At 37.1% G+C, this 25203-nt stretch overlaps 1 protein-coding gene across 1 annotated transcript in view; it reads left to right on the plus strand.

Annotated features, from left to right (window-relative positions):
- The window catches only part of igdcc4 (immunoglobulin superfamily, DCC subclass, member 4), a 96152-nt gene that overhangs the window by 68866 nt on the left and 2083 nt on the right, over nt 1–25203 (plus strand). Inside the window, exons 5-19 of the mRNA XM_016285356.1 lie at nt 30–161; nt 1464–1616; nt 3471–3881; nt 4765–4929; nt 7517–7654; nt 9172–9336; nt 10624–10845; nt 11460–11558; nt 11649–11832; nt 15130–15257; nt 16505–16675; nt 16786–16920; nt 18288–18390; nt 21800–22022; nt 22305–22433. Of these exons, the coding sequence (XP_016140842.1) occupies nt 30–161; nt 1464–1616; nt 3471–3881; nt 4765–4929; nt 7517–7654; nt 9172–9336; nt 10624–10845; nt 11460–11558; nt 11649–11832; nt 15130–15257; nt 16505–16675; nt 16786–16920; nt 18288–18390; nt 21800–22022; nt 22305–22433 (2558 nt within the window). The remainder of the gene's footprint in view (nt 1–29; nt 162–1463; nt 1617–3470; nt 3882–4764; nt 4930–7516; nt 7655–9171; nt 9337–10623; nt 10846–11459; nt 11559–11648; nt 11833–15129; nt 15258–16504; nt 16676–16785; nt 16921–18287; nt 18391–21799; nt 22023–22304; nt 22434–25203) is intronic.

A 25203-nucleotide genomic window follows, 5' to 3' on the forward strand; every position in this document is an offset into this window, starting at 1 on the left:
AACACAGACTCATAATCTGCATCTCACAGGTGTGTCTCAGGATAGTGAGGTGGTGATTGTGGCTCCACCACGGAACTCTACAGTGGTCATGGGTCGTCCGGCTGTGATGGAGTGCATGGCTCAGGGTGAACCCAAACCTTTTGTATCATGGAGCAGACAGGGTAAGACGCAAACACAAATATATTACACACAAAAGTCTGTAGCCCGGTCTACTGTAACAGACTGAAAGTGCTGCTGTTGACAGATCTAGACTAACTGACAAGTTGAAGGTTTTTAGGAGTCTGCACGTGTACCTGGCCTGTACGTTGCGCCTGAACTTGGCCCATGAACAAGAACATGTCAGCCAACCTGATTGGTATGTCAAATTAAGATTTAAGAACTCCAAACCAGAAATAGTTGGACCCAGGCACATAGATGGATGGAGTGCATGTGCACACAATTTAGATAGACAGACAGACATTGCTGTGCCTTTGAATAAAGCACTTAAGCCCTTGGGTTGATTAGGAGACATTGTGCTTGCAATAAGTGCATTGTTGTATTGGATAAAAGTGTCAGCTGAATGAATGAGTTGTAATTAGTGCTGTGTCCACTGTGAACTTTGAGAACGACACAAATTGTGATTTATAGGTGAGCTTATAAGTTTGGTCTGTAGACACGTGGCTCTGCTGCAGCAGACACCCCAACTACACACCCAACCCTTCACCCCCACTGTTACTGCCTCCATCCAGGTTCATTACGGACCTCGTTTTGTCCTCTTTTCCCCAACAATAATGCCAAGGCTGTATAACTGAGAGCATTATTCTCATTAGGTTTCATGAAAAATGAACAAGATGTTGTAAAAAATCATGAGGTGTCTTTTTTTTCTTTGTTTGAGCGCTAGCTCTGCAGAGACGGTCAGTGTTTAGGAGTCATTAATGCACGCCAAACCTCCTCCAGTGCTGTACTAACCTCTGCTGGTTCATGATGTGCATTGCACACCATTATAGTTCATTCAGAATCTGTGATCATTTTTTGACCCTCAAGCTGCTTCAGACACACAAGACTTTCTTTCTGGCTTGTGTCACAAATTGAGAGATGTTGTATGGACACTTTATGATAATGTGGTGCTGCAATCGTCCCCCTTCATTGTAATTGCAATGTATTCAGATTTGAAACAACATGAGGGCGAGTAATTGATGACAATATTACATTTTGACTTTCCTTTAGCTATTCCTTAAACACCTTATCATTTTTATTAATGTTTTTTAATTAAATTTGTATTAGTAGTACATGAGACTTGGCTACACCTACAGTAGTGACCTGTGGCTAAATCCAATAATAGGGCTTTTTCAAGGGTGCTGTTTTTGATATGGATAGCTGTATACTTAAAATTTTAAATGTCCCTGCTCTTGATTGATTGATTTTTAATTTTCTTTTTAATTTTTTGCTTTCTTTTTACACAACCTCTTCTTTGGGATGCATAGATGGGAAGCCTATAGCTACAGATGTGGTTGTCTTGGCAACCAACCTAGTGATTCCTGACACCCGCAGTCACCATGCTGGAGTGTATGTGTGTCGTGCCAACAAACCCAAGACCAGAGATTTCGTCTCATCTCCTGCTGAACTTCGAGTACTAGGTAACTGTTTTCCTTTTAATGAATCCTACATATTCTGAATAAATTCTGGATACATTACTGAAGGATTGTAAATGCACCAAATATAAAATGAGACTGAGTCTTATTGATTCAGAATCAGTGAATCAAACATAAGGGAAGCTGTATACCTTATTTATCAAGCACAAAACAATTCATTGGCTAGTAGTTTTATTTTAGTTTTCAAATTTTCATTGTCCTTGAAAATATCTTCAGGGACTGTGAGCTTGCCAGTTTATTTTTCCCTGGGTTATAAAATGTATTATAGAATCCCCTTTGGCTTGTCACCATGAGTAAAATCAATACGCTTTCTGGTAAAAAGTAACTGATGGTAAAAAAGTTGGTTGCTGACTGGATGTAAAATTCATAAATGTTATATATAAATGTATACACGCACACCATGGTAGCAAAACCATTATGGCAATACTATTGTTTATTATTTTAGTTAGTGCTTACTGTGTTTGTGTTTGTCCAAAGCATGCAAGTTTTAGCAAGGAAGATACATATACCTATTGCCCTCATGCACGATGAGAAAAAGACAATAAATGTTCACTGGAATAATCACAAGGATCAAGATCATTGTTTCTGAACTGCACATTTAAGTGGAATCTTCCATTACTAAACACTATCTAATGAGGTTTGTCAAAGATTGTTTGAACAACAACTCCACTTCTGTGTTTTGGTCAGACCGAAGAGGAAATTTGTGGCCATGGATAGACTAAATGCAGTGCATGCACTGACAGATCTTTTGATTTTGCTAGATGCTTGGGAAATGTAGACATTTCATAAAGAATAACTCATTTATAAAGAAGCAATCTCAAGCAAAAAACATAAAACAGTCAAGAAATGTTCTGCATGGAAGTACAATATAATTATTCCTCCAAAAATTATGCTCCAACCTTTACATCAAGAAGCTATTTTACGCACTAGGGGAGGCTTCAGCTAATTGATGCCCATCTGTTTTGCAGGGGGAAAAATAGTTGTCGATTTTTTTTAATCCTTGAAAAAGTATACTTAAGTTTATCGCTTTCTGACATGTTTGAACCTACAATAAGACTCATTTTATGGGTGTAATAAAATAGTTTTTACCCATTGGCTGATTTATACATGATTACTCTAACCCTTATTCTGTATCACCTATAGTTATTACAATAGCTAATATGAACTTTCAAGAAACAATAAATTAATCTTAGTTCATTTCTATATACACTTTTTTTTCAGAAGATGGGTACACTGCAAGTTTCATTTCCAAGTTAACATTAACATAAGTTAAAGGAATAAGACACCCAAAAATGAAAGCTGGCTGAGAATTTACTCGCCCTTAGTCCATCCAACAGATTTGAAAGAATTTAGCATTATCTCATTTATCTTCTGCAGTGAATGGGTGCCGTCAGAATGAGAGTTCAAACATCTGATAAAAACAATAACACAAATTGAGCAGTGGATTGAGTTTGAATTATTGATGTATTTATCATCTGTTTGGACTCTCATTCTGATGGCAACCATTCACTGCAGAGGATCTATTGGTGAGAAAGTGATGTAATGCTAAATGTCTCCAAATCTGTTCCGATGAAGAAACAAACTCATCTACATCTTGGATGTCCTGAGGGTGAGTACATTTTCAGCAAATTTTCATTTTTGGGCAAACTATTCCTTTAATTTAAACATTACAAACATGACTAAAAATATTATAATTATATTAACATTAACCTACATTAATGTTAGGTCATGGTACCTAATGCATTAAGAAGTTGTAGCAATATTTCTATATTATCCCCAATTTATGATCTTTTAAACCACTTCTCATTGTCTTATTTTCCCCACTGTCATTTTGTCCAGCTCCACCAGTCATCCTCCAGCCCCCAGAGGCAGTGTCCCTGTCCCGGGGGAATACGGCTCGGTTTGTGTGTAATAGTTCTGGTGACCCTCCCCCTGCTCTGCGCTGGCTGAAGAATGGTGAACCGGTCCAGTCTAATGCCCGGGTTAAGACTCAGAACCCTGGAGTTCTGCTCATCAACCAGCTGCGGCTAGACGATGCGGGATACTACCAGTGTATTGCTGCCAACAGCCTGGGCACTGCCTGTGCCACTGCCAAACTGTCTGTCATCGTGAGGGAGGGGCTGCCTAGCCCTCCTCGTCATGTGTCGGCCATACCCCACTCTAGCACTTCTGCACTGCTCACCTGGGACCCACCTGAACATAACAGTGACCAGATCATCGGATTTTCAGTACACTACCAACGCACGGCAGGTGAGAGAGAGAGAGAGTGCGTTTGCATGTATTTCATAATTCAGAAAGGGGAGTAAAGTAATACTGGTGAAAAATAATGGCGAGATAATTTATAATGTTGTAACACATTGTTAATTAATATTTAAAAAATACTACAAAATGCATAATCTATCTTTAACTACACATTGTCAAACAGTCAGTAATTACACTGATTTACAGTAAGTCTCACAGTTGATGGTCTAAAATATGCTGTACGTTTGGTATTTGAAAAAAAAATATTTTTTTATTTTATTTTTAAACAAAAACATTCTGAATAAAAATTGGTTCTCGGTTCCCAACCCTATTCATAATGTGTTTAAATCGTTATTGTTAACGAAAACTATCAATTAAACATATTTTTTAATTTTTTAAAGTAATCATTATTTTTTTATTTAAATAAAGCTGAAATACAATAAAATATTGTAATGAAATATTAGATAAAAATTTGAACATTTGTCCTTCGGACAAAAGCGCACAAAATTATTAAAACTAAAATTATATGAATGTAAATATTGATAAGTACTATAATAGTATATAAATAATACTTTAATAACACTGGTTTAATTTTAAAGAACATTCATTTGTTCTCAAATTTTACAACTTTTCTGTGAGCACTTTGTTACTAGAAGTTACTGGAGGCCCTGTTTGACCTCCAGTGTTTCTCATTACACTAAATGTAGCCAGCTTAAGTGGATCAGTCCACGTGGCTGTACAGAACCACAAGCCATATGTAAGCTCCACTGTTTCTGATGTGGTCACTCTTCTCTTCATTTAGAATCTCATACCCAAAAGGTTGCCGTAAAACATATTTTGGCTACGTCAAATCTTTAAAAAGCAAATGTACTGTCTATTTGTGTGTTGACAGGCTCAGACAACATGGAGTATCAGTTTGCAGTGAATAATGATACAACAGAGCTGCACGTAAAAGAGCTGCTCCCTCACACAGCCTACACTTTCTATGTAGTGGCCTACTCGCTCATGGGGGCCAGCCGCCCGTCACTGCCCGTTACCGTGGAGATGCTAGAGGATGGTGAGCACTGACTAATGGGGAGAGGTCAGGTTTTCAATGCAAAAGAATGTGGATTGACTAATTTATTTGACATGTTTAAAAGTGCAGTTGGTTTTCTGCCTTACTAAAGGTTACACCTGAAATGTGTTATAAATGATGTGCACTCACAGGCTATGGTCAGAAGCATGCTATTATACTACTTGTGCTATTTCTATTTGTATACTGTGCAATATACAATATGCACATTTTTATGCATGGAATACATGAACAACCTACTGTTAACTATTACATTTCTACTTCTATTAAAGTTCTACATACAGTAATGCTTTGTGCAATGTGCTAGACTTGACCATTGCTAGACCAGTATGCTGCTTGAAGTTGCAAACTGGAATTTGTCATTGTATTATTTTAATTTATTACCATAACACACTGGTTTGTAGTGCAAATAGTTTTACTGTTTGCTGCACTTTTACATTTTTCTGGGGTCTATTTCCCATACAACGATGTAACTCACTGGTTAACCACCATAGTATGATGCATTGTTGTGGAAACTAACTAGCCAGTCACGACTGTTTCCCGAACATGGTTGCATCTCTGACCACATTTGAACCACATTAGCGGAGCGTTCCAAACAGGATATATTACACTTCGAAGGGCATTTCGAAGTGAAAACAATCATGGCCGCCATATTGAAGGGTCATTCCAAACCGAAGTGCTCAAAACTGGCCACTTCAAAGGGCCCTTCGGAATGAAGGATTTCGAAGGGTACAACTGATGGACACTTTTGGCTCCCATGATCCTTTGCACAGATTCTTTGCATGATGACGGCGCCTCCGTGTGGGCACGGGATGATGATGCAGAAGGGCACTTCAAGAAACAGTTGTTTGGTCTCCTACACCCTTCAAACCTTCAAAGCTCTCACTCCGGAGGGTAAACCTTTTGAAGTGATTAGGGCATATAGGGATGAGCCCTTCCGAATGGAACACAGGGTAGTTCAACAATTTAGGGCCGTTGTTAATGACTTCACATGCGTGTGGTGGAGTTATAACTTCTGCTAATTAATTGATTCAAGATCTCTGAGATGCTGCTGTATTGAACATGGCACCTGATAACTAATTTACTTTGTTTTGTTCCATCTCATTTTGCTTTATTTGATGTTTGATTCATCGCAGGTTTCCTCTTACATCATACTCCGGGGTTCCCTTAGGCATTTTTGCACATGCGCACTCTTCAAAAACGGCGCTTATTGTGCTCAAATTTATCGATTAAAATGTATATATTTAAATAGAATGGAAGATATACAGTAGATTGTACTGCATGTTAGCTTGCTTATTGTGCCCAAGAGCATAATTTATTTAAGTCCATATGTCTTACTAACAAGAAGCTGCTTCTAACCACAGGTCGAGAGCTGTAGTTCCTACCACGTAAGTTTGAGACGCTGTTTGTAAATGTTCGATTGAGCTATGGTTTCGGGAAACACCGAATCGTTGAACTATGTTGGTAACAACAGAACTTGCGACCATAGTTGGCTAAAGATGCTTTTGGGAAACGCAGCCCAGGTTATTTACCTGTAGCACCTGATAAATAGGAAGCCTAGCACATTTACAGAAAGTAGCTTACTTTTACATGGGAAAACGAGGTGGATACAAATATTAGCAATGTTTGTTCATATGGGTGACCTCTGGTGGCCAGAGAAAAATAAATTACCTCCCTGTGCAATATACACTTGGTGCATCTTAATGTGCATACTTGCACTATGCACTATTTTGTGCCATTTTGAAGTATTAATAGTGCGAGTAGTGTCTTTACACTGAATATTCCAAGAAGTCCATTTCAAATACCTGGATGATGCATTTATTTAAGGTAGGGTAGGCGATTTCAGAGAGGTTAGCAATAGCAAGCTAGCTTTGAAAGCATAAGATCCCACCCTTCCTGCAAATCACTCTCCAAAGCCACGCCTCCTCCAAAACACACGAACGTGCACAGGCAGACCAGTGACAGGATGAGAGACCGGCTGGTGGAGTATTGAATGATTACTTCATGTCTCATTCACCTGTGAGAAAACATTACAGTACAAAGCGCATAATATTACAATAATAATGCCTTCCATACTCGTCCAGTCTGCAATAGCGTAATGGAATGCGCTGATGTTGTATCATGTCTGTGTGAACAGGGTGCTCGGAGGTATGCAAATACATACGTTGACAGCCTATTGTAGCCCTTGGACCGAGATGATTGGACGAACATTTTATGGTCTTATGCCTTCTAGACAATATATTAATACATTTAGACCACTTAACTTAGTGATTACTATCAGGATGTGAAGAAACTTTCAATCAGCATAACAAAAAATGTTTTAGAGCTAAATCACCTACCCTGCCTTTAACTGAAAAAATGAAGCGGGGAATGTTGGACACTCAAGTGTTGCAGCATTCCTTACATAGCGGAATGGGAGGGGCTATCAGACTTTAATGCTGGATGATAAAATAACCTTATAAAATGAACACACTAGACGACAGAGTGCATAGTGTAAATGCATAGTGTGTAGTACATAATTTGGGGCGCTACACTGTTTTGTAAATCTTTGTTTGCTTTGTGTTCTCCGCAGTTCCCAGTGCCTCTCCACAGCTGTCCCTGCTGAGTACATCTCCCACTGACATCAGCGTCATGTGGCTACCTCTGTCCTCACAGCTGAGCCGCGGAGCCATCACAAACTACCGCATTGACTACAGAGCACTGGAGCAGGGTAAGACAGCACAACCTACTGACCCTGTGGTGTTATCCCCGTAAAGCCTGACATATGACATAATAGTCAGAAAATTTTTTATTTTTTTAATTGAAGTGTTTATTGAACCTTTACAAAAAATTGATATAGGAGAATGTGGAGGTCCTACTTGAGGAGAGAAAAAAAACATACGTTTTGTTCATATGCTCAGACTGAGCAAAAAATGCACTGTGGTGCAGTTTCTGATATTTATATGACCAAAAAGTAAGATAAAATTTTGATAGCTTGTAATGTAAATCAGTGATATCTCCATAACAGTACAATAGACTACTTCAATAAATATGCATATAATGCATTGAAATACAATGTTGATTGAAATACATATTTGATACATTTTAACATGATTTTTGCTAAAAAATAAATAAATAAAAAAGGGGGGGGGGGGGGCTTTTAGAATTAAACTAAAAGGCCTTTTACTTGCTAAAAAAGTATAACCTATCAATCAGACGACAAAGGCAAGTAGTAGATTGTGTACAACAGGTATTTCAGCAAAGTTTTGATTGTTGATCATTTGGAGGCCTTTGAGAAATTTGCATATCAAATATGATACAGTAAGATGTCTATGGTTAAGATCTATTTAGGCTGTGTGTGAGGTTCGACCTTGAAACGTTGATAGATGCATGTTGGCTGCTGAATTCGTAGCTTTGTGCATTATCTGTAGTCACAAGTAGGGCAGCAGGCATGTCTGGGGTATTTTAATAATTATAATAATACTTTATTTGTCCCTCTTAAGGGAAATTTGTTTTGGGCAAAACAAGATGCCTGCATCAGTAACAATCGCATACTTGTGTCCTTCACACTAGAGTTATTTTGAGCTGAATGACACAGACATGGCTGATTGCTCCTGCTCTGTTAGAGCTTTGAATGCTTAATGAACAGCAATAAAGGTGGAACAAAAGACAGATTCAGTCTGATGGCCTGTGACACTGACACCGAATGAGAGACAGAAGCAAACTCAATTCAGACATTCATTGTTCATGCTTCTTTCTATGGTTAAGATCTATTTAGGCTGTGTGTGAGGTTCGACCTTGAAACGTTGATAGATGCATGTTGGCTGCTGAATTCGTAGCTTTGTGCATTATCTGTAGTCACAAGTAGGGCAGCAGGCATGTCTGGGGTATTTTAATAATTATAATAATACTTTATTTGTCCCTCTTAAGGGAAATTTGTTTTGGGCAAAACAAGATGCCTGCATCAGTTACAATCGCATACTTGTGTCCTTCACACTAGAGTTATTTTGAGCTGAATGACACAGACATGGCTGATTGCTCCTGCTCTGTTAGAGCTTTGAATGCTTAATGAACAGCAATAAAGGACAGATTCAGTCTGATGGCCTGTGACACTGACACCGAATGAGAGACAGAAGCAAACTCAATTCAGACATTCATTGTTCATGCTTCTTTATCAGCCAGCTGCAGAAATAATTTTCACTGGCATACTTATTTTCTGGCATGTGTTTGTGTGTGTGTGCCCTCCAGTGGATCACATATACTCTGTGGAAGTGGGTGGGAATGAGACACAGGTGACTTTAAGGGATCTGAAACCAAATCAAACATACCAGCTCCGGATTGCGGCGGGAACACGAGCTGGGTTTAGTCAGTCTTCTGAGTGGGCCTCGCACCACACTCCAAACCTTACTCAGGGTGAGTGAACGGACACGTACACATAAGCAAATGCACTATATGCACAAGGTTAAACTTATATGCAGTGGCGCCTCCAAGGGCCGGCCGGTGGGCCGTTGATCCCCCTAAAACAACACTGGCTACCCCATTGGTCTTGCAGTCACCAAGACTATACATTTTTATTTAACTTCAGACTAAATAGTCATTTTAATGTCTACGTGTACAATCAGACACGGGCCAAACACTTTAACTAGTTTTCATGAGAGGAATATTTTGCATTTAAAAAAAGGAAAAACTCTCAGGTAAACATGTCACAACATGCTTTATTTCCCTAATAACTTTTTTTTTTGTATAGTTTAGATCTTGTCTGCGCTGGTACGAAGTTCAAATCTATAGTCAAGTACAAAGTCCTAAATACACTGCTGTTCATGGCTGCATTTTTTTAAATCCGAATGACAATAAAAACAGTAATATTGTGAAATATTATTACCAAAAAAAAATGTTTTCTATTCTAATATATTTTAAAAATGTCATTTATTCCTGTGATGGTTAAGCTAAATTTTCAGCAGTCATTACTCCAATCTTCATGATCCTTGCAAAATCATTCTAATATGCTGCTTTGGTGCTCAAGAAATATTTCTTTTTATTATTAATGTTGAAAACATTCGTGCTGCTTAATATTTTTGTGGAAATTGTCGAACATATTTTTTTTCAAGATTCTGTGATGCATAGAAAGTTCTAAAGTATGGCATTTAATTGAAATAGGAATCTTTTGTAACATTATAAATGTATTTACTGTCACTTTTGGTCAATTTAATGTGTCCTTGATAAATAAAAGTTTTTTTTCATACTGTTCCCAAACTTTTGAACGGTAGTGGATGTTATGCTAATTTTAGCATAAAATCTGATGATGAATCTGTGTATCTTCTGTTCAGTCCATAGCCAGTTTGAAGTCATTAGCCGATATTATTTTAATTTTGTCTCCGAAAATTAAATGAAGTAAATTATTTTTAAGCTACATTTATTGTGATTTTCCCATTATAAGCCATTGGCTATTCTTAAAGCCTAAATGGGAGATTAAACATGGGTAAATAAAATAATCTGATAATTCTGATCCACATGAATTATGGCAGTGGGATAAGCTTGCAGGCTGCTTTATGGATGTTTAAAATACTAGTTTAATTTGTATGCAGTTTTCAACATCCTTCATTAAAAATGTCCTGGAGGTGCCACTGTTTATGTACAGCCCTGCTAGTGCACACACAAAACACTGGCATTCTTACCAACACCCTCTGTTGTCTTTCCCAGTGCTCTTTGCTCCCACTGAGCTCAAAGTGAGAGCCAAAATGCATTCCCTCCATGTCACATGGCAGCCACCACCCAATCACACTCAGATCACCGGCTTCAAGCTTTCCTGGCGGGAATTGGATGGAGAGGAGCTGGCAAATGAGGAGAAGCCTATGGTCAATGAGAGGATTCAACAGATCAAACTGAGGAAGAGAGTTAAACACCATGAGGTCACAGGACTTGGTGCGAGATGAGCAGTAACTTTATTCACATAAACTATACTCTCACATGCAAATATACTAACTAGATTTCTTTAAAAAAAAAAAGAAGGGAAGGGAAAACAGAAGATCAGCTGGCTGTATTGCCTAGTTGCCAACAGTCCAGTCTACACCAGGGTTATTATAGTTAACTAAGACTAAAACCATAAAAAAAAATAATTATATATATGGTCATATCTATATCTATCTATAAATATATAAATATAGAGATATAGATATAAATACATATATATATATATAGAGAGAGAGAGAGAGAGAGAGAGAGATGGGTAGATAGATACAAAGTTTGTGTGTGTGTAAATTTCAAAGAAATATTTCTCATTTTCATCTAGTACTAAAATACCTAAAACTCAAATAAAACATTTAAAAAAACAAAATTATAAAAATTACAAAAACACAACAAAATTAAAACTTTAACTAAAATGAAATTGTAAAATTACAAAAATTATTCTAATTATGTATCAATTATTCATCTCATTGATACTAAAATCACACTGGTCGACACCAGCATGAATGCAAAGTATGCAAAATGCTTTACAATATAACCATGCGATTGTTTTAATTATCTGATTGTTTCAGCTCCTGATCGGCTGTATGAGCTGAAGGTTTGGGCGTTTAATAAACAGACTGAGGGTTATCCTGCTGTCTGGAAGGGCAGAACAGAGAAGCTCACACGAGGTGCGTGTAGTTGTGATGAGATCAGATCATATCTAGCTGTCCTGAAGATTGAAATAGGAGTAAATTTGTGTGTGTGTATCGTTTTCTTAGTGCGGACAACAGACTCTCTCCCACCATTGCCACCCATCAGCGTCAGAGCTCGTGCAAACAGTTCCACTTCTATCTGGCTCCGCTGGGAGAAACCACACTTTAGCAATGTGCGAATCGTCAACTACACTATACGCTGCAGCCCCGCAGGAATACGCAATGCATCACTGGTCTCATACTATAGCAGGTACCAGGCATATGCATAAAATGTTCATGTTTAGACAAATTATAAACAATCATTGTGAAATAAGCTCTAAAGGCAAATATACATTTCATCGCCATACTGTTTCTCTCATTTTGAGAACACATTGAGAATACATTTACCAAAAGCCATTAATGAATAATGCACATTTTCATTAGAATTATTTTGAGTGAATTTTAAGTAAATATTGTGTGTTGTATTGTATAGCACTCTCTCTCTCTCGCTACATATTATATTATGATATTTGACAGATATATTTTTAAACACTAATCATAATAACTAATAAAGTCATTTATAATTTTACAATCAATTCTATGTATAAAATAATCCTGGAAAATATTAAGCAGCACAACTGTTTTCAACATTCATAATAATAACTAATGTTGAGCACCAAATCAGCATATTAGAATAATTTCTGAAAAATCATGTGATGCTGAAGATTGGAGTAATGGCTGCTGAAAATTCAGCTTTGACATCACAGGAATAAATTACGTTTTAAAATATATTACAATAGATTTTTTTTCTATTTATTGTTATTTATTTATATCAGAATCAGAATGAGCTTTATTGCCAGGTATGTTTTCACATACGAGGAATTTGTTTTCATGACAGAAGCTTCCGCAGTGCAACAGAATGATAGCGACAGAACAAAAACACAGATAATAAAAGAAGAATAAAAAAATAGAACAAGTAAATAAGGAATAACAATATATAAATTGACAATTGTATGTGCAGGTATATTACAATAGACAGTTTTGTATGTACAGGCATATTATGTGCAAATTTGAGGTGTGGACTAAGTATGTGTGTTAGATAAATAAGTGTATGGGTGTATAAATAGTGTTGTGTGTTCCACAGTTATTGTCAAGTGTTCATGAGATGGATTGCCTGAGGGAAGAAACTGTTCCTGTGTCTGGTCGTTCTGGTGCTCCGAGCTCTGGTTTTCAAAAGACAAGTTGCTATCTAATATAACACCCAGATTTTTGACTGTAGAGGAGGTAACCGTGCATCCGTCTAGTTGCAAATTGTAATCCACGAGATTCGGTGTACTGTCTTTTGGTCCAATAAGTAATATCTCTGTCTTATCTGAATTTAATAGGAGAAAATTATTGGTCATCCAATCTTTTACATTTTTAACACACTCTGTTAGCTTAGATAATTTAGAAGTTTCATCTGGTCTTGTTGAGATATATAGTTGAGTATCATCGGCATAACAGTGGAAACTAATCCCGTATTTCCTAATAATATTACCAAGTGGCAACATGTATATCGAAAATAGCAGAGGACCTAGGACAGATCCTTGTGGCACTCCATGTTTTACTGGTGATAATTGAGATGACTCCCCATTTAAATGAACAAGGTGTGGTAGCGATCGGACAGGTAGGATCTAAACCATCTTAAAGCCTGCCCTTGGATACCTGTATAGTTTTGTCATCGATCTATGAGTATGTCATGATCTATAGTATCGAATGCAGCACTAAGGTCAAGTAAAACTAGCAATGAGACACAGCCTTGGTCTGACGCAAGAAGCAAGTCATTTGTAATTTTAACAAGTGCAGTTTCTGTGCTATGGTGGGGCCTGAAACCTGACTGAAATTCTTCATAGAGATCATTTTTTTGCAGGAAGGAGCACAATTGAGCAGACACAACTTTTTCTAAAATTTTAGACATAAAAGGAAGATTTGAGATGGGTCTGTAATTTGCCAGTTCACTAGGATCTAGTTGTGGTTTCTTAATAAGAGGCTTAATAACCGCCAGCTTGAATGGTTTTGGGACGTGACCTAAAGACAACGACGAGTTAATAATATTGAGAAGCGGTTCTTCTGCTACAGGTAACAACTCTGTCAATAATTTAGTGGGTACATGATCTTATACAAGACATTGTCCCCCTTCCTGCGAGCATCATCTTTGGCCTGACAGAGCTGTCTGAGTTTTGCAGTGAACCATGGTTTGTCGTTGTTGTAAGTTAGATGAGTCCTGGTAGGAATGCACATATCTTCACAGAAACTGATATATGATGTTACAGTCTCTGTGAGCTCGTCCAGATCGGTGGCAGCAGCTTCAAAAACACTCCAATCAGTGAGGTCAAAACAAGCTTGTAGAACCCGGTCTGCTTCATTAGTCCATCTTTTAACAGTCCTTAATACAGGTTTAGCTGATTTCAGTTTCTGCCTGTAGGTCGGTATAAGATGAACTAAACAGTGATCAGAGAGCCCCAAAGCTGCCCGTGGGACATGTGATGTGCTGTCTGTAAATTTGGCCGTTCACGGGAGAGATTTGCTTTATTAAAGTCCCCAAGAATGATTAAAACAGAGTCCGGGTGTTGTTGTTCTGTCTCTGTGATCTGATCAGCGAGTTTCTGTAAAGCTGAGCTCACGTGCGCTTGTGGAGGAATGTAAACACTGACAAGAATGAACGAGCAAAACTCCCGCGGCGAGTAGAAAAGCTTACAGTTTATGAAAAACGCTTCTAGATCTGAACAGCACATCTTCTTTAACACAGTTACATCTGTACACCACCTTTCGTTGATGTAAAAGCATGTCCCGCCGCCGCGTGATTTCCTTGTTGATTCTGCATCACGATCCGCTCTAAACAGCTGAAAGCCCGGCAGATGTAGCGCGCTGTCCGGTATGGCATCATTCAGCCAGGTTTCCGTGAAACACAGAGCAGCAGAGTGTGAGAAATCCTTATTTGTCCGGGAGAGCAGAAGGAGTTCGTCCGTTTTGTTGGGTAGAGAGCGGAGGTTCGCCAGATGGATGCTAGGCAACGGCGTTCGAAATCCGCGCTGCCTGAGCTTCACGAGGGTGCTGGCTCGCTTCCCCCATCTGCGCGTCCTGAAGCGCTTGATCAGCACAGCTGCTCAGCCAACTGCTATGTTCAGCAAAACATCAGAATAGTCGAAAACCGGTAATATATTGGGTGATGTGTAGTGCTGAATGTCCAGCAATTTGTCTCTGGTGAAACTGATTGCAGGGATTTAACTAAAGACAGGACAAACTAAAAGCACAAAAACAACTGCAGAGCACGCCACGGAGGCCGCCATCATCATAATTTCTATTTATTTTTTTAATTGTTATGAAATTGTAATAATTTTCAGAATATGAATGCTTTACTGTATTTTTGATTAAATAAATGCAGCCTTGGTAAGCATATGAGACTTCTTTCCAAAACTTTACTTTTTTTTTTTTTACGATTTGATGATAGCAACATTGACTGTTAAATAATCCCTTATCAGTCAACCAGTCCTCTGACTGTATTTCTCTGTATCTTACTGTATTTCAGCTCTTCTCAGGAGATTTTACTGGAATCACTGAAGCCCTTCACAAGCTATGGAATTGCTGTGCAGTCTAACGGAGCTGATATGAGAGGCCCTTTCAGCACCACAGTGGAGGAGTCCACACTTCCAGACAGTGAGTACTGCCCCTTTCAGTGCTGTAAAAGAACCTTTCTACCTAATATATGTGAAAAAGAAAGTTTTATAAAGTATGGTCTTTTATTCTGTTTTTCAGTTGAGTTTCTTTTCTGGTAAATCTTGCAGAGTTCACTCTGTCTTGAGTTTGTTCGTGTGTGAGCGAGAGCTCTAATTATTGTGTGTTCACAAGCGTGAGTGTCTGTGAGGTTTTTTGAGTGGGAAGTGATGAATGAATACGTATTTATGAGTGTATTGCAAGTGTGTGAGTGGTGTGGGTCAGTGTGTTTGTGTTAGGTTAACAGTTAGGGGATTAATAGGGAGAGACGTAAGGAGATAATTGGCTTTAATTAAAAGCCCAGATGGAATTTGCGCCTCTTGTTGGCCAAGAGTCTTTCAGCTTGTCAGTCAGTCTAGCCAAGTGATGGCAGGGAGGGGCATGTTGCCACAGCGATTTAGTGTCAGACCAACTGAGAGGAGCTTTATCTACTCTTGAGGGGGGAGAAAGAGTGGCCACTTCAAAACGAGACCTTTCCCTCTAAAAAAAACAAACAAACTGGTTTTATACTTGTGGTATCTCCTTAACTCCCAGACTGCACATGCTGTGACCATTATAACATCACAAACTTTTAAATGTGCTTTTATTTGGCAAACACTTTTTTAGAAAAACTGCATTTTATTGTGTTTGTGATATGGGTTTCATTAGCAGCCAGCACACAAGAATACAACAGAACAGGAATACAGGGATAGCAGTTTTTCTGACACGTAGACCTTACTTGGGTGGGCCGCTCAGGTGTATGTTTATATATATATATATATACATACACAGTATTTTATCCGCCCGAAATAATTAAACCATCTATTAACTAGTGGAAAATCTCCTCACCCTACAGTTTCATATATGATTTTTTTTTTTTAAACGTGTGTCTGTGTACATTCAAGTTTTATTTTCAAAGTTTATATATTACATTTCTGTGTACATTTTTTTACGATTAGTTTATTTAAATTTTTGATCCAATAAAGCCCTTTAATGAGCTACACTTTCAAAAGCAATACAAAATTATATTTTAGTATTATATTAGTGAATTCAGAGTACACTTAAAACATAGTCCCATGTCATTTTTGAAAGTACTGTACCTTGAAGTACTTTGTAAATACCAATTTATGGTATTAGCCTAATTAATATGCTTCTCTTTTCCTTTTTTTGGTGTCTTGTGTGTCGGCTCTAAATGTGTGTTTTTACTGCAGGACCCTCCTCTCCTCCTCTGGATATGCAGTTGAGTGCACTGGACTCATACTCTGTTCTTGTGAGCTGGCGCCCTCCACTGGAGCCAAATGGTGTCATTTTGACCTACTGGATCCTCTACACTGGCAACATCAGCCATCCAGATCACCTGTGGATAAACCTCACGCATGACGGTAAATCTACAAACACACACACAAACAATAAGCACATGGTGTTGCACGTCATATGAGAATTGTTATTATCTCTCTTATAGATCTCTCTCTGTCTCACTCTCTTTCCTTAGGTTCTGTTACCAGTGCAGAGGTCCAAGGCCTGATGAGTGGGATGCGTTATTATTTTAAGATGGGGGCCTGCACTGAAGTTGGGGTGGGACCATATTCACCTGTGAAGGATGTCTTTACTCCTCCAAAGAAATATGGTATGTATGTGTATGTAACAGTTTTCACATTATTTATTGAGTGTATGATTTTTTTTTTAAGGGTGTGTACAAGTTTTATTCTTCAAGATTTATATTATGTTTCTGTGGTCACCATTTACTTGGTATTTTGCAGTATTGCTTTGGCTAGTTTAATTTATTTAATTTATAGATCCACGAAAGCATTTCATGATTTCCACTTTTAAATGCAATACGTCATGAAAAAACACCCTGCAGTTTTTTTTTTAATTACCAGGTGAGTTTTTACCTCTAAATAGATACACTATTGTTCAAACGTTTGGGGTCAGAAAGATTAAAAAAAAGAAGAAATTATTAGTTTTATTCAACATTAAATTGTATTAAAGCAATAAAGAAATGTATAATGTGAAAATATTTCTGTTTCAAATAAATGCCATTCTTTTCAAAAATATTTACTGTATTTTTGATCAAATAAATGCATCCTTGGTGAGCATAAGAGACTCCTTTCAAAATCATTAAATAATTTTTTCTTTACTGTTTTTACAGTGATCATTTGTTTTTGTGTAAGTAGACCTTTATAGAGAGAGAGAGAGAGAGAGAGAGAGAGAGAGAGATTCTGCAAACCACCACAAAGATTTTCAATGGAAGTATAAAATAATCAGCCCCCCATAGCTACTAACTGAAACCTCATAATCTTTACATTAATGAAATATATTTAAACATTTATGTTACATTTGCACTTGTGCCTTTGGTAGACTCTTTTATCCAAAGCGGCATACACCTCATTCAAGGTATACAATCAACTGAATCAAACCCATGGCCTTGCAGTACTCTTTGAGCTACAGAAAACTTGGCTGATATGTGAACATTTGCGGTCAAAAAATGGAAGCATATACTTTAGCTCAAAAACATGAACCTGCAAGTTACACTGATTTGTGCTTATATGTATCTAATGTGTGTATATAATGTTTTTCTAATGTGTTTCTGTGTTTATAATGCCAGTTAAGTTTCTCTGAATCTGCATGGGGCATCACAGGTGTGTGTGTGTGTGTGTGTGTGTAGAGACTGCCATCTGCCTCTGCCCATCACTGACACTCAATTAATAGCACTCCCACAGGGAGTGTGAAGTGATTCAGTCCAGCCTCATACACACACACCGTCTGCGGGGAGTTGGCCACAGAAATTCACACAGACTTACATACACCAGTCCTAAAATGAGTTATAATTAATATAACACATTGTGTTGTAATTAAAATTTCATTATTATGCTTAAGTACGATTCAGTTGCATTGAATTATTATGAAGTTTAATTATGTATAATTATTCGATGACTGATTTGTACACTTCTGTCATGCATTCTCTCTCTCTCTCTCTCACTCACTCTCCTACAGAGCTGGATATCCATGCTGTGACTGGTATCATAGTTGGAGTGTGTGTTGGTCTGCTCTGCATCCTACTCTGCATGTGTGTCAGTTTCCGCAATGGAAAAACACGGTATGCGCCTCTTCAAATTTTGTAAGATCCATGAGTTTAGATCACTTCATTGGTTATAAATGATTCACCCAAAATTGAAAATGCTGTCATTTGTTCATCTGTATGACTTTCTTTATTGCGCGGAACAAAAAATATCTTTTTAAGAATGTTTCTTCTGCTTTTGTCCATACATACAATGAAAGTCACTGGTGTTCGTAAAAAATAAACAAATAATAATTATTATAATTAATTAATGCTGAAACTACTAAAATTATTTTTCTGTTATTGAAATAAAGCTGAAATAAATTTATTTTATTTTATAAAAATTATATAAAAATGAAATATTGCCTTGACAACTAATTGAAGTTAACAAAAACTAATAAAAATAAAGCAATATAAAAATATAATAAGTTATAAAAATGATAAATCATGTGACAAAATTTGAACTAAAATTTTAAAACGTGAACTAAAATGAACATGAAAAGCTAATTCAAAGTAATAATAAATACTATAATAATATATCAATAATACTATCACACTCTCTATCAGAGAATTGGGACCCACTGAAACATTCTTTCAAAATGTCTTTTCATTTTATAGATGAACTATTCCTTCGCTGCAACAAACGCTGCAACAATTACAGTTTAGGCAGAAATCTGTTTTCCCCCAAAGGCTTTTAAATGACAAACGAGCTGCAGTGAAAAGCCTCCCCAAATTATATTCACATTTTGAAAGTTTCAAGGACCTTTTGGATGTTACTTCAATCTGAAATGAGACGTGGGTGAATAACAACACTCGATCACACAGCGTGTGTGCAAGTGTGTGTGTCTGAAGCAGATGTGGCAGATGTGCGGTATTGAGAGCTGAATGACAGAGAGTCATGGCTGATTGCTCTTGCTCTGTTAGAGCTCTGCTGGTTTCATGAACAGCCACAGAGGCAGATTGAATCTGCTGGGCTTTTGCGTTTAGAGAATGAGAGAACCAAACTCATTTCACCTTCTTCTGAGAATCAGCTGCAGTGATTATTGGTTAACAGAGTATGAATAGAGCATAGTGTCTCCATTATACATGTGTGACCTTTAAATTTTTTTTACACAGTACACATTGATATTAATGTGAGGTGGGGAATTTGACAAGCTGTGTGAGGCTGGGTTAATATCAGACATCAGACTCTTGGCTGAGGAGTTGGAACCTCCAGCTGTGAAATTGCGACCAAGCTCATTAGATAAAATGACTGGTTCTTTAACATTCACCCTAACAGTAAATGTATATAGAAGGGAAGGAGAAAAGACAGGTTACATTTCTGAAAAGTAGGAATATTCTGTATGTCTTTGAAAGCAGTAAGATTTTTTTTTGTTTTGTTTTTTTAGGGGGGCGGTTGGCGCAGCGTTGCGTGGCAGGGAGGGGGGGGGGACAATTTCACAGTAGCATACACTGTTCCTGTTTTCATAAATATACACTATAATCATTTAACAGTAAGTGTTTCAAACCAACCAAGCAATTTCACATTTGATAAAGTAAAATATGAGGAGATGTTCAAAACATTAACAATTGAAATGTATTTGATTAATTATTTGATTGATGATATCTTTTAATGTCACAGATAGGAATACGTTGATAATTTAAGCACATACATTTAGATTTAACAAGATTTTTAACCAAAACAACATAAATATATACACTGTACTGTATATACTGTGCACACTGCTTTTCAAAAGTTTGGCATCCGTAAGATTTAAAAACAATTTTTTTTTAGAAAACAAGTTTCTTATGCTTACCAAGTCTGCATTTATTTAATTTAAAAATACAGTAAAAAAAAAATAGTAAAATGCATATTGTGAAATAATATTACATTTTAAAATAAGTTTTCTATTTTAATATACACTCACCGGCCACTTTATTAGGTACACCTGTTCAATTGCTTGGTAACACAAATTGCTAATCAGCCAATCACATGGCAGCAACTTAATGCATTTAGGCATCTAGATGTGGTGAAGACGACTTGCTGAAGTTCAAACCGAGCATCAGAATGGGGAAGAAAGGGGATTTAAGTGACTTTGAACGTGGAATGGTTGTTGGTGCCAGACGGGCTGGTCTGAATATTTCAAAAATTGCTGATCTACTGGGATTTTCACACACAACCATCTCTAGGGTTTACAGAGAATGGTCCGAAAAAGAGAAAATATTCAGTGAGCGGCAGTTGTGTGGACAAAAATGCTACCTTGTTGAATCTATGCCACGAAGAATTAAGGCAGTTCTGAAGGCAAAAGGGGGTCCAACCCGGTACCTGTGAGCAGCCATTACTAATATACTGATTTGTTGCGCTTTTTTTTTTTTAAATTAACATATGCATTAACTTTAACTTATACAACAGAGTTTTTTTTTTCAGAATAACTTGAGGGCCGTAATTCAGAGTCTATGGTACCTAACCTGATCACGTCTCTTTAAAAAGTAAGGAGGAATCTTTGAACTGTTTGAATAGGTTATAGAACTTCTATAGAGGATAACTTCTTGATTATGTAATCCTTTAATAGTATTTTCAAAAATAAAGAAATATTATATATGCATATATCTCAAAAGGAAGTAAACACTGTAGCCAAGTGGGCAATCAGTTATCTGGGAAATTTGTGTGCATTGGGAATCTTTTTTTTTTGTTTTTTTTTCAAATAAAGCCAAGGTAACGCTCATTTTACACACAGCACACAGTGAAAATGACATGAATATGACAGTGAGCAAATGGATAAAGCACAGCATAGTTGGCACAGCATAGTTTGAAATCACAAGTTTAAAGATCGACCGTGCATCTCCAGTGAAGCTTAATTCGCATGAACCGATGGTCACGCAGAGTACACACGATCATGCAGGATACAAATGCACATTCCACAAGATCTCACAGCTGGATTCGACTTAGTCTGCAAGGTTTGTGAAATTAAATGTTAATTAGACATTCAAAGATTTGCTTAAATGATATAAATGCGTATTTGCTGAATGCTGATGGCAAACGTGAAAGTATTATAATGTTTGCCTTTCTTTTACTAATATAAAAGCAATCGGTGAGTGCTGTGTGCTCAGGTGATGCAGTTCTAAATAAAAGTCCAAATAAAAGTTCCCCCTCGAACACATCGGCCAAACTGAAAAACTTATCGTCGATGCCGAAATTTGAAAACTGTCAAATATCATCCGATATATCAGCCTTGGCAATGTATCGGTTGAACACTAATATAGATTTATTAACTGTTTTTAAGGAATTTTTTTAATGTGCTTTTAGATGTCTTTGATGTTACCACCTATTTCATATATACCACAGAGAAGTGCCTCAGTGTTCTGCATTCATTTGCTGAAGCTTTATAGAAGTGTAAACCACTTAACTTAGCATTATAAATAAAGACGATAAGTGATATTTAATGATCGTCCTCTCTGTCACTTTTAGGGATGTGTCTGGTGGACTTGACTCGAGTTCTTTGAGTCCTCAGTACAGGAAGGGTGCCCGTCCAGTGCCTGCTACTGCGCCTGACTGCAGTGACTGCCATGAGTTGGAAACCCTCATGCCCTCTAGTGCACAAGACCCCAACAAACCCCTCACAGACCTCACTGAGCAACAGAGTCTCATGGGTAACATAGAAGGGGCTGACGATGGCCTTGCAGAATCCAAGGTGAGCATTGCCATTTACTCTAGTTAACTGTGCCAGCATCTACAGTACACTAATTTGATGTACCATACAACCATTTTCCCAACTATGCATCTTTGTTGGTTAGAAGGTTCCTATCAGCCAATGAGATTGGAGGGATAGGAAAAAGGTTTGGTTTTATTTGGGATAGGACTGTGTTGTTTGATAAGCATATTCCAAGACCAACAAAAGATGCTGATCTATGAAAATGTTTTCATATTTTAGTATTTTCAGTCTTTCAGTTTTCTCTTTCTGCTCTAAAATCAGCCAGCCTGGAATGGATCCGTTAGTCGGAACTGGGCCAATAGGATCACCAGATACAGAGATACTATAACTGAGGATTCTTCTGCTCTCATCAATGGAGCTCTTGAAGGACCACCGTCAGAGAACAGTAAGGTAAGGAGTGTAGAAATGACCATGAATGTTGGTGTGTGACAAAGGCCCAAATACAGAAGTCGCATAACAGATTTTTGATCTTTATCTTATGAAATGCACGTAATCCTTGCACATCTGCTTGTGTGTTCTTGAATGTGTTTGATGGGGGATGGGGCTGATAGATTGTGCCTCACACAGACGGGAAATGTACAGATAATGTAATTACCATTAAGCAGACAGTGGGGAAGACATAGCTAATTAGTATGTGACACTTGAAATGAAAAGCTGAAGTCTGCATACCATTTACCAATTACTGTCCTTCCGAAAGCTCCTCAGATATAGGAGCAGCAGGAAGCTAACACATAAAATTACACCTTTATCCATCTCTCCTCCAAATATTGCCATTTTATATCCCTGTTGACATTTTTAAAAATCTGTTTTTCCACTTCTTATGAAATAGTGCTGAACTGTACTGCACAAAATCATTAACATTTTAGATTGTGATCTTCCACCTTCCATACCCACAATGTCCGATTTTCACCCCATTATTCAATGTTTATATTAGACCATACATTGATTTAGTGCGATTAATTGAAGAAAGAAAGAAAAAAAGAACTACATTCAGCTTGACATGGTGTCTTCAGTATGTGGCATTCATGGTGTAAGAAACTAAAAAAGCACAATGGAAATTAATTAAAAATTACAAATCGAATACACAAAAAAATGTATAAACACCATTGTTCAAACGTTTGGGGCCATTGACTTTTTTCCCCCAAATCGATACTTTAATTTAGTAAGGATGCGTTAAATTGGTTCAAAGTTTATAGACATTTATACTTTTACAAGGATGATATTCATTTGAACTTCCTGTTCATAAAAGAATCATGGAAAAAAAGTATCACATTTTCCACAAAAATATTAAGTAGCACACCTGTTTTCAGCTTTGCCATCAAAGGAATAAATTACATTTTAAAGTATGTTCAAAATAGATTTAAAAAAAAAGTTATTTAAAATTTTAATATTATTCCACAAAATGACTTGGTGAGCATAAGAGATCATCTAAAAAAATCTAAAACATTAAATTTAAAATATGATGCTGCTAAAAAGAACATTATTTGGTGTATTTGGTGTAATGAAATGTTTATGCGGTTTAAGGTTAAAAAAAACATTTTCTTCATTATATAAAAAACACACTTACAGTCTGTGAGTCAGAACAGCCGGCATTGTAGTCTACTCTTCCAGGATCAGGAAACAGTCCTCCATAAAATGCGCTGGACACATCTGAATATTTGGATTAAACTGCTCTGGAACAGTGTTTTAAATACAACTTAACCACTAATTTCTAGTCGTGTCCTCTTTTGGAAGGCCAAACAAAGTAGTTTTGCTTTCACAACGAAACACAGCGTCACACACCACGGCCTTGAGTGAGCGGAGTCCGGCTTGAGTGAGCAGAGCAACAACAATACTACAGCGAGAATAAAAGTTACGCCTTCTTTCTTTGCGTGAACATTTGGGCGCCGTTATGCAAATCTTCCCACATCATGACAGACATGTGTGGGTGTGTTAGAACGAGCCGTTTTAGGTAGGCGTGGCTGACTCTTAACTTTTATAAAGAATATTTCTTTGGATTTTAGACTTTAGTCTTTGCAACTTTACAGACCTTCTTTATGCACCAAGAGCTTGTAACACTCCAAAAAGAAAGGAAAAATTGAAATCGCATCATATGATCCCTTTAAAAAATATTGCCAACCCCAAACTTTTGAACGGTATAGTGTTAAATATAATAATATAATGTCCTTAAAATTTGAGAGCTTTTTTCAGCAAATATCAATATGTAATTCACTGTGATTAAATTGGTGAATTAATTTGTGTATCGTGCAATTTATTTGATAAAACACTGTTCAAGTCAAAGTCTTCCTACATACATGTATTGTTAAAAATATATAACTCTTAAAGGGATCATATGATGCGATTTAAATTTTTCTTTTCTCTTTGGAGTGTTACAAGCTCTTGGTGCATAAAGAAGATCTGTAAAGTGTCAAATACTAAAAGTCTCAAATCCAAAGAGATATTCTTTATAAAAGTTAAGAATCTACCTAAAATGGCTCGTTCTAACACGCCCCTACATGTCTACGTCACAGAAATCCTGGCATCCAGTTTATTGAGTGAGGGGACTGTGACGATTTGTTAATCTAATGAATAATTGATTTGTTAAATCAAATAAAAATTAGTGTGTCAGATTGGTCGAGACGCTACATTGTTCATGCAAATAAAGAAGGTGTAATTTTTACAATGCAACACATAAAAAGACAGTATAAGTCATTATAATCAGTAATTATGTCCCCACTGGATGCAACAAATGCCTCGTTTAAAATGGGTTTTAATGTTTTTGTCTCGTCTCGTCGCTCCGGCCGGGACACGGCATCACAATATGGTAAGGGGCATAACATTTTCGTCACACTTGAGGCATTGGGCTAATCACAACGCACTGGATAGCTGGCCAATCAGAGCACACCTCACTTTTCAGAACGATGAGCTTTGTCAAAATCGACGAGTTTCAGAAAGGCGGGGCATAGAGGAGAAACAATAATGTACATTATGTGTACTTTTTTTTAACCTTAAACCGCGTAAACACATTTCATTACACCAAATACACAAAATAACGTCATATGACCCCTTTAATTCTTAATAGAGGTCTGTTAACTATTATACATAAACTATTCCAACATTTAAAAAAAAAAAAAAAAGAACTAGAACCATATTAGGAATGTTTAAAAAATATAACCCCATT

Source organism: Sinocyclocheilus grahami, unplaced genomic scaffold (genome assembly GCF_001515645.1).
Source record: "Sinocyclocheilus grahami isolate Dianchi unplaced genomic scaffold, SAMN03320097.WGS_v1.1 scaffold196.1, whole genome shotgun sequence".
Taxonomy (NCBI): Eukaryota; Metazoa; Chordata; class Actinopteri; order Cypriniformes; family Cyprinidae; genus Sinocyclocheilus; species Sinocyclocheilus grahami.